This window comes from Neoarius graeffei, chromosome 2 (genome assembly GCF_027579695.1).
Source record: "Neoarius graeffei isolate fNeoGra1 chromosome 2, fNeoGra1.pri, whole genome shotgun sequence".
NCBI lineage: Eukaryota > Metazoa > Chordata > Actinopteri > Siluriformes > Ariidae > Neoarius > Neoarius graeffei.
Genome location: NC_083570.1, coordinates 32,833,915 through 32,847,397, shown reverse-complemented (window position 1 = coordinate 32,847,397; position 13,483 = coordinate 32,833,915). Strand labels below are relative to the sequence as shown.

Below are 13,483 nucleotides of genomic sequence, written 5' to 3'. Positions count from 1 at the left end.
AGCTAGAACATGAGTTATTATAGTTTTGAAAATTGCATTAGTTTTTATTTTTATTAAGTCTTTCAAGTTGTTTGTTTTTTTATTTCAATTTAGATTTAGTTTTACAAGTGCATAAGTAGCTTTATTTTTATTTTGAGGAATTGACTAGTTTTGCTTTTGTTATTTAGTTTTATTTTTAGGTATTTTAGGTACTGCATGGCAAGCATCATCTTCTTCTTTGGAGTTTTACAGTAGCCGGTATTACCTTACTGTCACCTACTGGAACTACTCCATTACTGTCTCAAAGGGGAAAAGGAAATGAAAATGAAGCTGATTTTACTTGCAATTCTATTTGTTTTTAGATCATGTTGTATTGTTCATTGTAGTTTTTATTTAGTTTTTTTTTTGAAAACTCATTTTTATTTTTGTGCAGTTACTAAAATTATTTTTTCACTGATAGTTTTAGTCTTAGTTTTTATTAACTATATTAAAGGTAGACTGCCTTTCAGATTTTTCAAATGTAGGTCAGAAAAATTATTTTCCTTGACACCGAATTATTTTTGTTTAGTGGACCGAAAGATACTGAATTTGAATCACAGACTTCCAATTTTATTATTATTATTATTATTATTATTATTATTATTATTATTATTATTATTATTATTTTAAATAGAACAACTAATGAATTTAGGGTCATGTGGCCCTAAATTCTCCACTGTTTTTTCCTGCTTCAACATGACCCAATTCAAGATACTACGTCATGCATCACGTGGTGGGCTTTTCCTGTTTGCGCAAGGCATTGTGGGTTACAAATTTGAAACAGGAGAAAAAAATGGAGGACGTGAGTGTGCAAATGAAACGTGAAAGACCGACTACAGTAACGGAAAGTGAGAAGAAAAGACATTATGTTGTGAAGGAAAGGAAACGCAGGACCAAATTAATAAATATCAGCAGTCAGCGAGCACCTGGGTGTGATCAGCTGTTCGTTTAGTGACAGAATGATGTAACTGTCAGTATACGGTCAAGGTAAACCTGTAGATGGCAGTAATGCAACACTGGATGCCAGCTGCTGTAAAACCCAAAAGAAGAAGAAAAAGAAGGTAAACCTGCGCATGCGCACATGGACTTCCTCTGTCTGCTTGACTGCGCGAAGCAAGCAATTTCATGCACATTATTTGCTAGAGAATCCCCTCAAATTAAATAACTTCCCAGCCACAGAATGGCCTGGTATTTTTTTTTCAATATTGCAGAAATAAACATATCTCACAATGATCAAATTTCAGAGGGAGCTAAATTTCACTGATTTTATGAAATTTCACTTTAACTCTAGTCATGACTCAAAACTCGAAATAAAATCAGTATACCTGTGAAAATTATACCACTAAAATTTAGCATTTACTACTTTGAGTTAGCTGATCCTGAAGTGGAGAAAAAGTTACACTTTAGGAGTCTCACAATGTGCACGCTCATGTACAGTGTTCACCAACATGGGTGGGTGATGTCATGTGCGCATTCGTGCTCGGCGCCCCTTGAACTGTCACTCACATCCACGTGCATTTGTGCTCTGAGCAGGCAACGTATGCCTCAAGGACTAATTACTCTGCAAGTGTTCCTGATCAGAAGGTAATCATGGCACTCCAAAAGCACACAGCTTTTGCGAAGTATACGCACAGTACCTAGTGTCTCTCTATACCAAGCCAGATGTTCTGTGTTAACTACTCTGTTTCTTGACTTTGTTTTGTTTCTATTCTTTAAGTTCGTTTCTTAAGACAAGGATTTTTTAAGATGTTACCTTGTTGTTGACAGTTTTGGCGATAAACTTCCGCCTTCTTCAAAACAGTCTGTTTTGAAGAAGGCGGAAGTTTATCGCCGAAACTGTCAACAACAAGGTAACATCTTAAAAAATCCTTGTCTTAAGAAACGAACTTAAAGAATAGTTTGAATAGTTAGACATAATGAACTTTCACTACATATTTGTTTTTTTTCTTTGGACTCTGCCTTTCACCTTACCTCTGATATTCTGTTTACACCTCTTATGAACCTTGCCTGTTTCCTGACTCTGTCTTTGCCAGATGATTTTGATCTGTTTGTCTGCTTGTTGTTTTATAATAAACCTCCTGCAACTACATCTATCCATCCAGCCCCTTTGCTGACAGGTGAAAGGCAGAGCCATGATCCATATTTGCCAACCCCCCAAGAATGAAAAGCGGTAGATCAGATTGCATGACGCAGTCTGCCCCCACCACCCCAAAAATAAAAAAAGGTATAAAATAGTGCATTCTCCTGCATTCTGTCATATTTGAAGAAATTTAATCAAGAAATCGGACCGACATACTTCACAAAATGCATACTTCTCACCAGGGGCGATTTCTCAGAGACAACAAGGGAAGCCGAGCTTCCCCTAAAATTCTCTCCCCAAACTGCGGCGTCTACGACGTTGAATTCTCATTAAAACAATAACTTGCATAACATAATATATGCCCAAGATTGTATTTATGTTCATAACTATCCTGTAACTTATTTGAGTGATGTCCGACGAACTTGCAGTTTGCTACGAGAATCACCTTTGCTGCCAGGCTGTAACCTTTCTTATTTCAATGGGCTCTATGGACTGGCAGCAGTGTTGCCAGATTGGGCGGTTTTAAGTGCATTTTGGCGGGTTTTGAACATATTTTGGGATGGAAAACGTCAGCAGTATCTGGCAACACTGACTGGCAGCCGGGTATCCGTTGCAGTCTATGAGACGGCTCTGAACAGCCAATTTCGGCTAGTTGTTATTGGTTAAAATCAACAAAATCGTCACTTCCAGGGAAGCCGGGCTTCTCTGGGACTAAACGAGACAGTGGGAGGGACAAGAAGCCGGGCTGATAAAGGATTATTGGAGGTAGTGTTTGAAAGACATGAGGAGGGCGGTACTTCGGCGAGGAACACGGAAGTATGATCAGTCAGTCCCTAGCTGATGTCGAGAAAGTGTAGTCGTGTGCTAAAGTGCTGTCCAAATTTCTTTTCATATAAACATTTCTTCTCATTGATGTCTCTGTACATTACTCTGTAAATAAATGTAAATATTACTCGTTGTGCTCCGTTAACTTTCATCCATTCTATCAGTTTGATCATTCGTGAATTCACTCGTTTATTTCATTTGTAGTTCAATCTGGTTGTAGGCTAGCTTGAGCCTTATTGGGATCTGCAGTGCTAGCTGCTAACAGAAATTGGTAAAGTCTCTGGAAAGCACAACCAGCTGGTATGACAGGGTCACAGACCATTTTCTGGAAAAGGAGCGGAGGGCAGAATTTGTGTATAAATAGTGTTCATGTTCATGAATCTGAAGTGTGTATATTGTTCAGTAATGTTAAGAGAATGGTGGGCTCTGTGTTATAGGTTATACCTGGGTATAATATTCAAGGTTCTGTGTGTTGCATAGCCTACCTGGTTATGAATTTCCAGACTGTGTTGCAGAAGATGTTCAAGGATGTGTTGCACAGCTGGGTGTTGTGTTAAAGACTCTGTGTTGCATATCAGGGTATGATGTTCAAGGCTCTTCGTTGAATAGCCAGTGATTTTTGGATGTTTGATATTTTTGATTAAGGATATGAGGCACTAGCCTGGCAAGCCAGACTATAACATGAAATGTACAAGCAAAAATACTTTCTGCCACTAGGTAGGGTTGTCTAGTTCACTATGCTAATGGGGCACACCTTTCTATGCTTTGATATCCAGCCTACAGGTTTTACGATGAATGCGTAAAATGGGCTTCCCCTGTTTTAAAAACCAGCAGCCGCCACTGCTTCTCACCTTGCCTCGATGCTTTGATGCATGGATGATCCGATGACCAAGTACCCTTGAACTTGTTGTCATAGTGAATCTTTTTTTTTTTCTTTTTTGGAGTTTTCCTTGTTTACAATAAACAGAGCATCTTTGGTTTTTACAAATACTGAAGCAATTTGTTATATGTGACATCATTGCCTATTGGCTAGAACCATAATGAGAGCCAGTGGAATGGTGCGATAGAGTGGTCCAATTTAGATTCAAAATCATTATTGCACTGTTCCATTGGCTCTCGGTTTCACTTAATATAACTATTTGACACATTATACTTGTATTCCCTGTGCTGAAAATACCTGAAGCGATATCAGAAGAGCAAACCCAAGAGAGTTCACTCATTATTTTGTAATGCAGTATTTTTAGAACTAAAATCAGTGGTATTCACCTGTCAAAATCGGTAGACTACCACATGAATTGGCAGGGTTGGCAAGTATGCCTTATCCATCCAGCTGTAGCTACAGTAATGTGCATACTCTGGCTCCAGTTTTCAAAAGATGGCAGCCCTGATTGTGCCATTCAGGAGTTACTTAACTGAACTGTCCTCTGACCAAGCATTCTAACAGAGCTAGCAAATATTTTCAGAAAATGAGTTTGCTAGTTAGTAACTCTTGTGTGGGTGGCAAAATGGTGCAGTGGTTAGCACTGTTGCCTCACAGCAAGAAGGTTCCAGGTTCAGACCTCATGGCCGATGGGGGCCTTCTGTGTGGAGTTTGCATGTTCGCCTCGTGTCTGCGTGGGTTTCCTCCAGGTGCTCTGGTTTCCTCCCACATGTCAAACACATGCAGATTAGGTAAAAATACCCAGTCACTGGGGTTGCACAAGCCAGTGCATACTTAGCACCCAAATAGATTGATATATTGGGGAGGGTTGTGTCAGGAAGGACATCCGGTGTAAAAACCTGTACCAAATCAAACATGCGGATCATGATAATCCACTGTGGCAACCCCTAACAGGAGCAGCCGGAAGAAGTTAGTAAATCTTGCAATACATTTATTTCATCCATATACACTACCGTTCAAAAGTTTGGGGTCACTTTGAAATTTCCTTATTTTTGAAAGAAAAGCACTGTTCTTTTCAATGAAGATCACTTTAAACTAATCAGAAATCCACTCTATACATTGCTAATGTGGTAAATGACTATTCTCGCTGCAAATGTCTGGTTTTTGGTGCAATATCTCCATAGGTGTATAGAGGCCCATTTCCAGCAACTCTCACTCCAGTGTTCTAATGGTACAGTGTGTTTGCTCATTGCCTCAGAAGGCTAATGGATGATTAGAAAACCCTTGTACAATCATGTTAGCACAGCTGAAAACAGTTTAGCTCTTTAGAGAAGCTATAAAACTGACCTTCCTTTGAGCAGATTGAGTTTCTGGAGCATCACATTTGTGGGGTCGATTAAATGCTCAAAATGGCCAGAAAAATGTCTTGACTATATTTTCTATTCATTTTACGACTTATGGTGGTAAATAAAAGTGTGACTTTTCATGGAAAACACAAAATTGTCTGGGTGACCCCAAACTTTTGAACGGTAGTGTATGTACAGTCACTTTACAGCATTGTGAAGGAGTACCTGTACAGCTTTAATAGCTTTGATTCCACTTGACTTACTATTACAACAAAATGTATCTTTATCTATTTCTCTATCGCTGTATTTTTTTTCCCTTCCCAAAGGCAGAAAAAGAGACGGGCCATTACTTCTTATCTGTAGATAACCTGCTTCCTAGCAAGATTCTCATCTGTTTCTCCGCACTGCAACACTGGAAAGATACCAATCATGAGCGTAAGACACTCATATATGAGTACTGTCCATGCATTTTATTCTATTTAGAGATATTTACTGCATGTATGTGTATGTACTTATGACTTATGCGTAGAAAAGGATTGTGTGTCCAGGCCTGGTCATCTGTGTGTTGAACCTTTTTCCTGGAAGAGCGTCCAGGCTCAGTATCCCCTGCTGGCCATCAACACTACATCTTGCAAAGCAGCTGTTCTTTCCCTGCCACCAGGGTAATGTAACTCATAACCATAAACACAACTGTGGTCATCATTATAATCATGACTCCAATTATTCACATTAGTAACAAAATTAGTTTGTGTTTTTCAACCATTGGTATTATACAGGTCATAACCATGTGATCATTTTCCTAACTATAACAAGTGGTCATTCAGGTATATTAGTATGTTGGCTTGACAGAGCAAAGATACTATTCTCCATATTCTTTTTTTTCTTCTTCCTCTTCTTCTTTGGGTCATAATTTGTGACCTACTGTAGAATCATAGATCTCATATGGGAATAGGATCTTTCTGTTTTTGGGAAAGATCAGAACTGCAGTCGCCACCTAGCAACACTTGTTACCCCCATACAAATACAATGAAAATGTTTTGTTGATCTTGCTCTCACACTATTTGATCGTTTCTTCAGTCAGCTATACTGAAGACAATTAAAAACTGCTGTGTTGCCCCTACTGAAACCCTAGTACCAGCTGGACTATGATAGCAAGCTGTTAACACCCTAGCAACCAGTTGAATTTCCTTAGCAACTGACTAGCTATTAGCTGCAAGTCAGTCTGATTCAGTGCCAGTGTTTGTCCATTGTCATGCACACTTGTTACTTTGCCTTACCATCCCATGATAAGAGCAATTCCTTCAAATCCTTTGCAATATTTTCCCCATGTCGTTTTCAGGGAACTAGCATATCTGTGGGAAAGCACTATACAGCTTCCAGTCATAGTTAATGCTGTAGTCAACACGTAGTGCTAATCTAAACTGGGAAGGCTTTTTTGTGAGAAATGTATTTCTATGCTGCAGTGTTATACTGTAATTCTAACTAACTAGCTAGACACATAAAAGCTTCTTTTTCCATCATTTGTATCAGCATCATGTCCAAAGCCAAATTAAAAAGAAGCACCTTAGTGATTTAATTTGACTGTTTGGTTGTTCTCTTATTTGGTGTGCTAGTTACTAATGCTCCAGGTACGCTTGGTGTGTCCTTTAACGATATCCAGCAGACATTTTTGGCCTTCTGTTAGCCAGGTTTTTTGATTCCTCAGGCTATTTCCCTTTGTGACAACAATTTTTCTTCATGATTTGTGCATGATGACAGTTTGTTTAGTATCTGATGGCATAAACCCAAACAATTTCCACTTCACAAACATACAGCAGGACCTCTTTAGGAATTTCTCATAGTGTCAGCAATAGATCTAATCTCAATCACAGCATTGCAATGTCATATTGTCTTTAAAAAGTATACCCATATTATTTTCAACAGTATTATCATCCACCCCTAGAAAATGCCACAATAATACTGTAATAATAATAGCAACACATTGTATGTTACGACAGTTACTGAAGCATCTTATGGCTAGTATCAAGAAAATGTGTGTGAACATAGCCTGTACACACTCGCTGTGTGTTCTGTCTCTGATAATGAAGTCAGCCATCTCTACGGGAACCCTAGAGAGGGAAAGAGATCAACCAGTCTGCTATTTCTAGCGCCATAGTGCCCTAGAAGTAGGGGGCCTATATTCAGAGGTCGGAATGCTAGGAAAAGGCAGATTTATCAGCCAATATAAAGAGAGGATGAGAGAAATAAAGGTCTACTACTAATATACTTTAGCGGTATGATTAGTTACATCCTAAAGAACAGAAACCTAAATTCTGTTCTTTATAAGCAAACCAGCTGTTTGATTCCATGTGTGTCAAACTGCAAGAATAGGGTGTTGTTTGCTGATCTGGCAACCTTACCCAACTTGACCCCCCATGTCTGATTTATTTTTTATATTTTTATGGGATGCAGGAAACCTCATACAAATTGTTTTAAAGTTTGAATTGGTGACATTAATTTGATCCACGTTTGTGTATCTCACAAACATGATGAGGGTCTCTGCTGTAATCTACCTGCCACTTTATCTTTGATTCTTAAAGGAAAACTCCGGAGTGAAATGCTTTTTAGGTCTATTTTCGCATTATTGGGAGTGCATACATTGAGTTACTATCACAATCACATCATTCGGATGTGTTTTGAGAAAATTAGTTTTTTGTGATTTCAACCGGAAAGCGCTAACACGGCAGTGGCCAGGGCATGTTTTTTTGCCGATACAAAACGCTAGTTTTAAAACCACTGCAAAGCTCAAAAATACATGACAGTTCTGTGGAAGTGAGTCGAGGGTTCCTACAAACAAAACGAGGTGTGTCTAGCTCTAAAAGTGCACGAATAGAGTGTGTAGAATAGTAAATATAAAGGCAGTGACCTTACCTGAAGTCAGTCTTCCTCAGACGCCATCTTCAGTGGACAGTCCGTAAAAGTCGAGTGCCGCGTGTCTAGCGTTTTGTATCGGCAAAAAGACATGCCCCGGCCACTGCCGTGTTAGCGCTTTCTGGTTGAAATCACAAAAAACTAATTTTCTCAAAACACATCCGATTGATGTGATTGTGATAGCAACTCAACGTATGCACTCCCAGTAATGTGAAAATAGACCTAAAAAGCATTTCACTCCGGAGTTTTCCTTTAAGCTTATCATGGGCCATTTGTGTAGATTAAATTCAGAGTGTGCTGCAAGAAATAATAATAATAATAATAATAATAATAATAATAATAATAAATACATTGTAGAAATTAAGGCTTGACGTATACATCAGGTAACACTTTCTCGATTGCAATTTTTTTTAATCTAGCTTTCATTTCTTTCACTGAATGGTAAATGATTTTAAGCTGTGCCCTTATGCTTTGTAAAGCTTGACATGGTTGTTTTATGGACACTTTTTTTCAGGCGTCATGTTCTTCATATCCACACATGGGTGCAGTTTAGTATCCACATGCAGCTCTACAGTGAGACAGCTTTCATATTTGGAGAAGAGGAGGAAGTGATGCCACACCTAGAAAAGGTATCCAGTTCTAGGCCTGCTGTTTGACCGTATATATTTTTTTCCACTCCTTAGCATTTTATAAAATTTTTACAGTAGCATTTTATTACAGATATTACAGTAAAGAAAAAGACAGTGTTTGGGGACAGTGTTCCTCCTAATCACAGTTTGGCACAGTTGAAAGTTTTTAGCTTGTTAGTCAACATCACAATGACAGAACATCTCGTCTCGTCTCGTCTTCTTCCGCTTTATCCGGGACCGGGTCGCGGAGGCAGCAGTCTAAGCAGGGAAGCCCAAACTTCCCTTTCCCCAGACACCTCGGCCAGCTCCTCGGGAAGAACACCGAGGCGTTCCCAGGCCAGCCGAGAGACATAGTCCCTCCAGCGTGTCCTGGGTCTTCCCCGGGGCCTCCTCCCGGGGGGACATGCCTGGAACACCTCCCCAGGGAGGCGTCCAGGAGGCATCCGAAAAAGATGCCCGAGCCACCTCAGCTGATTCCTCTCGATGTGGAGCAGCAGCGGCTCTACTCCGAGCTCCTCCCGAGTGACTGTGCTTCTCACCCTATCTCTAAGGGAGCGCCCAGCCACCCTGCGAAGGAAACTCATTTCGGCCGCTTGTATCCGCGATCTTGTCCTTTCGGTCATTACCCAAAGCTCATGACCATAGGTGAGAGTCGGAACGTAGATCGACCGGTAAATTGAGAGCTTCGCCTTTTGGCTCAGCTCCTTCTTCACCACAACGGACCGGTAAAGCGACCGCATCACTGCGGAGGCTGCACCGATCCGCCTGTCGATCTCACGCTCCATCCTTCCCTCACTCGTGAACAAGATCCCGAGATACTTAAACTCCTCCACTTGAGGCAGAACTTCTCCACCAACCTGGAGAGGGCAAGCCACCCTTTTCCGGTCGAGAACCATGGCCTCGGACTTGGAGGTGCTGATTCTCATCCCAGCCGCTTCACACTCGACTGCAAACCGCCCCAGTGCATGCTGAAGGTCCTGGTTTGAAGAAGCCAACAGGACAACATCATCCGCAAAAAGCAGAGATGAAATCCTGTGGTTCCCAAACAGGATTCCTTCTGGCCCCTGGCTGCGCCTAGAAATTCTGTCCATAAAAATTATGAACAGAACCGGTGACAAAGGGCAGCCCTGCCGGAGTCCAACATGCACTGGGAACAGGTCTGACTTACTGCCGGCAATGCGAACCAGACTCCTGCTCCGTTCGTACAGGGACCGGACAGCCCTTAGCAAAGAGCCCCGAACCCCATACTCCCGAAGCACCCCCCACAGAATACCACAAAGAACACGGTCGAATGCCTTCTCCAGATCCACAAAGCACATGTGGACTGGTTGGGCAAACTCCCATGAACCCTCGAGCACCCTATGAAGGGTATAGAGCTGGTCCAGTGTTCCGCGACCAGGACGAAAACCGCATTGTTCCTCCTGGATCCGAGGTTCGACTATTGGTCGAATTCTCCTCTCCAGTACCCTGGAGTAAACCTTCCCTGGGAGGCTGAGAAGTGTGATTCCCCTATAATTGGGGCACACTCTCCGGTCCCCTTTCTTAAAAAGAGGGACCACCACCCCAGTCTGCCACTCCAGAGGCACTGTCCCTGACCGCCACGCGATGTTGCAAAGGTGTGTCAACCAAGACAGCCCCACAACATCCAGAGACTTGAGATACTCAGGGCGGATCTCATCCACCCCCGGTGCCTTGCCACCGAGGAGCTTGCAAACCACCTCAGTGACTTCGGCTTGGGTAATGGACGAGTCCACCTCTGAGTCATCAGCCTCAGTCTCCTCAGTGGAAGACATGACGGTGGGATTGAGGAGATCCTCAAAGTATTCCTTCCACCGCCCGACAATGTCCCCAGTCGAGGTCAACAGCTCCCCACCCGCACTGTAAACAGTGTTGGCAGAGTACTGCTTCCCCCTCCTGAGGCGCCGGACAGTTTGCCAGAATTTCTTCGAGGCCGACCGATAGTCCTTCTCCATGGCCTCCCCGAACTCCTCCCAGTTCCGAGTTTTTGCCTCTGCAACTGCCCGAGCTGCAGCACGCCTGGCCTGCCGATACCCGTCAGCTGCCTCGGGAGTCCTGGAGGTTAACATGGCCCGATAGGACTCCTTCTTCAGCTTGACGGCATCCCTTACTTCTGGTGTCCACCACCGGGTTCGGGGATTGCCGCCACGACAGGCACTGGAGACCTTGCGGCCACAGCTCTGAACAGCTGCGTCCACAATGGAGGTAGAGAACATGGTCCACTCAGACTCAATGTCCCCCGCCTCCCTCGGAAGCTGGGAAAAGCTCTCCCGGAGGTGGGAGTTGAAGACCTCCCCGACAGAGTGCTCGGCCAGACGTTCCCAGCAGACCCTCACCATACGTTTGGGCCTGCCAGGTCTGTCCAGCTTCCTCCTCCGCCAGCGGATCCAACTCACCACCAGGTGGTGATCAGTTGACAGCTCAGCCCCTCTCTTCACCCGAGTGTCCAAGACATAGGGCCGGAGATCAGATGAAACGACTACAAAGTCGATCATCGACCTCCGACCTAAGGTGTCCTGGTGCCACGTGCACTTATGGACACCCCTATGCTCGAACATGGTGTTCGTTATGGACAAACCGTGACTAGCACAGAAGTCCAATAACAAAACACCACTCGGGTTCAGATCGGGGAGGCCGTTCCTCCCAACCACGCCCCTCCAGGTGTCACTGTCATCTCCCACGTGAGCATTGAAGTCCCCCAGTAACACAATGGAGTCCCCAGTCTGAGCACTCCTCAGTACCTCTCCCAGGAACTCCAAGAAGGCCGGATACTCTATACTGCTATTTGGGCCATAGGCACAAACAACAGCAAGAGCCCTCTCCCCAATCCGAAGGCGCAGCGAGGCGACCCTCTCGTTCACTGGGGTAAACTCCAACACATGGCGGCTGAGCTGGGGAGCTATAAGCAAGCCCACACCAGCCCGCCGCCGCTCACCACGGGCGACTCCAGAGAAGTGGAGAGTCCAGCCCCTCTCGAGGAGCTGGGTTCCAGAGCCCAAGCTGTGCGTGGAGGTGAACCCGACTATCTCTAGCCGGTACCTCTCAACCTCCCGCACAAGCTCAGGCTCTTTCCCCCCCAGCGAAGTGACATTCCATGTCCCAACAGCCAGCCGCTGTGTCCGGGGATCAGGTCGTTGAGGCCCCTGCCTTCGACTGCCACCCAATCCACATTGCACCAGTCCCCTACTGCTACCTCTGTGGGTGGTGAACCCACAGGAGGTCGGGCCCACGTCAGCTCTTCGGGCTGAGCCCGGCCGGGCCCCATGGGCAAAGGCCCGGCCACCAAGCGCTCGCATACGAGCCCCAACCCCGGGCCTGGCTCCAGGGTGGGGCCCCGGCTGCGTCATCCCGGGCGACGTCACGGTCCTCGGATTTCTCTCCATAGGGGTTTTGGTGAACTGCTCTTAGTCTGGCCTGTCACCTAGGACCTGTCTGCCTTGGGAAACCCTGACAGGGGCATAATGCCCCCGACAACATAGCTCCTAGGATCATTCAAGCACACAAACCCCTCCACCACAATAAGGTGGCAGTTCAAGGAGGGGATGACAGAACATAATCTCTGCAATATAAATACAGTCTTGTGACATCCAGAATTGCTGACACCCTTAATGATAATAAGAAAAATAAACAATGCGATGCATTCAACACATGAACAGGCACCCATCTATAACACACTAACTTACTTTACAGTAAGTATAACCATTCTCATTCTTAATCTAATCTGACGACAACAAATTTTAAGTGCACTGTGGCATGCAGTAAACATCTAGTACTGCTGTTATTGCACAGTGTAAATCAGCTTTTAAGTATGTATGAATGATGTGTAATGTCTGAAGGATAATGTGCATGTGTTTTCAGATGATGTCTTTTTCACATGCTTGGTGTCTTTCTTTAGGAGAGTTTGAGGTTCTGTGAGCAGGCTCTGTTGATCCTCAGAGCACTGGGTGGAATGATTAGATCCTTCTCAAACCCAGACGAACTCCCATCAGCAAGCAGGACACTGGAAGAAGCAGTCTGCCCTCTGTCACTTAGCAAAATAACAAAAATGGAGCACTGGAGGGTGGGTGTTTTACACATGTGCATACCTGTTCACACATACAGTCTTGTCACAAATCATTGTTTGTTGTGCTTGGCAGGTCTTCAGTCATGCGGTATATCACATGTTTTGCTGTGTGCTGGGAAGAAAGCTGACATCTGAGGAACTGTTTGCGGTGCAGACCCTGACTAGAGACCCCACACTTCACTCCAGCAGCACAGAGAACATAAGTATGTGAGTTATCACGTGTTTATCAAAGCAGAACCCAGGAACTGAGTATCACTAAGCATTTCTGGCACATGTATGTAGTAATATATACTAGTGCATCTCAAAATACTGGAATATCAGGAAAAAGGTTTTTTTTGGTAATTTAATTTAAAAAGGTAAGCTTTATATTCTATATTCATTACATGTCAAGTTAAATATTTCAAGGCTTTTTTTGTTTTAATTTTGCTGATTATGGCTTATACCGTAGCTCATGAAAATCAGAAATCCAGTGTTTCAAATTATTAGAATATTTCGAGTTTGAGTAAAACAGTATAAATACCATGTATCTCTCGGTCTAGTTCAGTACATGCAACCACAATCATGGGGAAGACTGCCGATTTGACAGTTGTCCAGAAGACGATCATCGACACTGTCCACAAGGAGTGTAAGTCACAGATGGTCATTGCTGAAAAGGCTAGCTGGAAAAGGTGCACAAGCAACAGGGATGACTGCAGCCTTGAGAGGATCATCAAG

General features: G+C 43.6%; 1 protein-coding gene across 3 annotated transcripts in view; it reads left to right on the top strand.

Moving 5' to 3' along the window:
- Positions 1 to 13,483, top strand: part of adgb (androglobin) — a 137,170-nt gene that overhangs the window by 72,857 nt on the left and 50,830 nt on the right. For all 3 annotated transcript variants that reach the window (XM_060914109.1, XM_060914108.1, XM_060914110.1), the window contains 5 exons: positions 5,476 to 5,584; positions 5,679 to 5,811; positions 8,574 to 8,688; positions 12,602 to 12,766; positions 12,843 to 12,972. In XM_060914109.1, the coding sequence (XP_060770092.1) occupies positions 5,476 to 5,584; positions 5,679 to 5,811; positions 8,574 to 8,688; positions 12,602 to 12,766; positions 12,843 to 12,972 (652 nt within the window). The remainder of the gene's footprint in view (positions 1 to 5,475; positions 5,585 to 5,678; positions 5,812 to 8,573; positions 8,689 to 12,601; positions 12,767 to 12,842; positions 12,973 to 13,483) is intronic.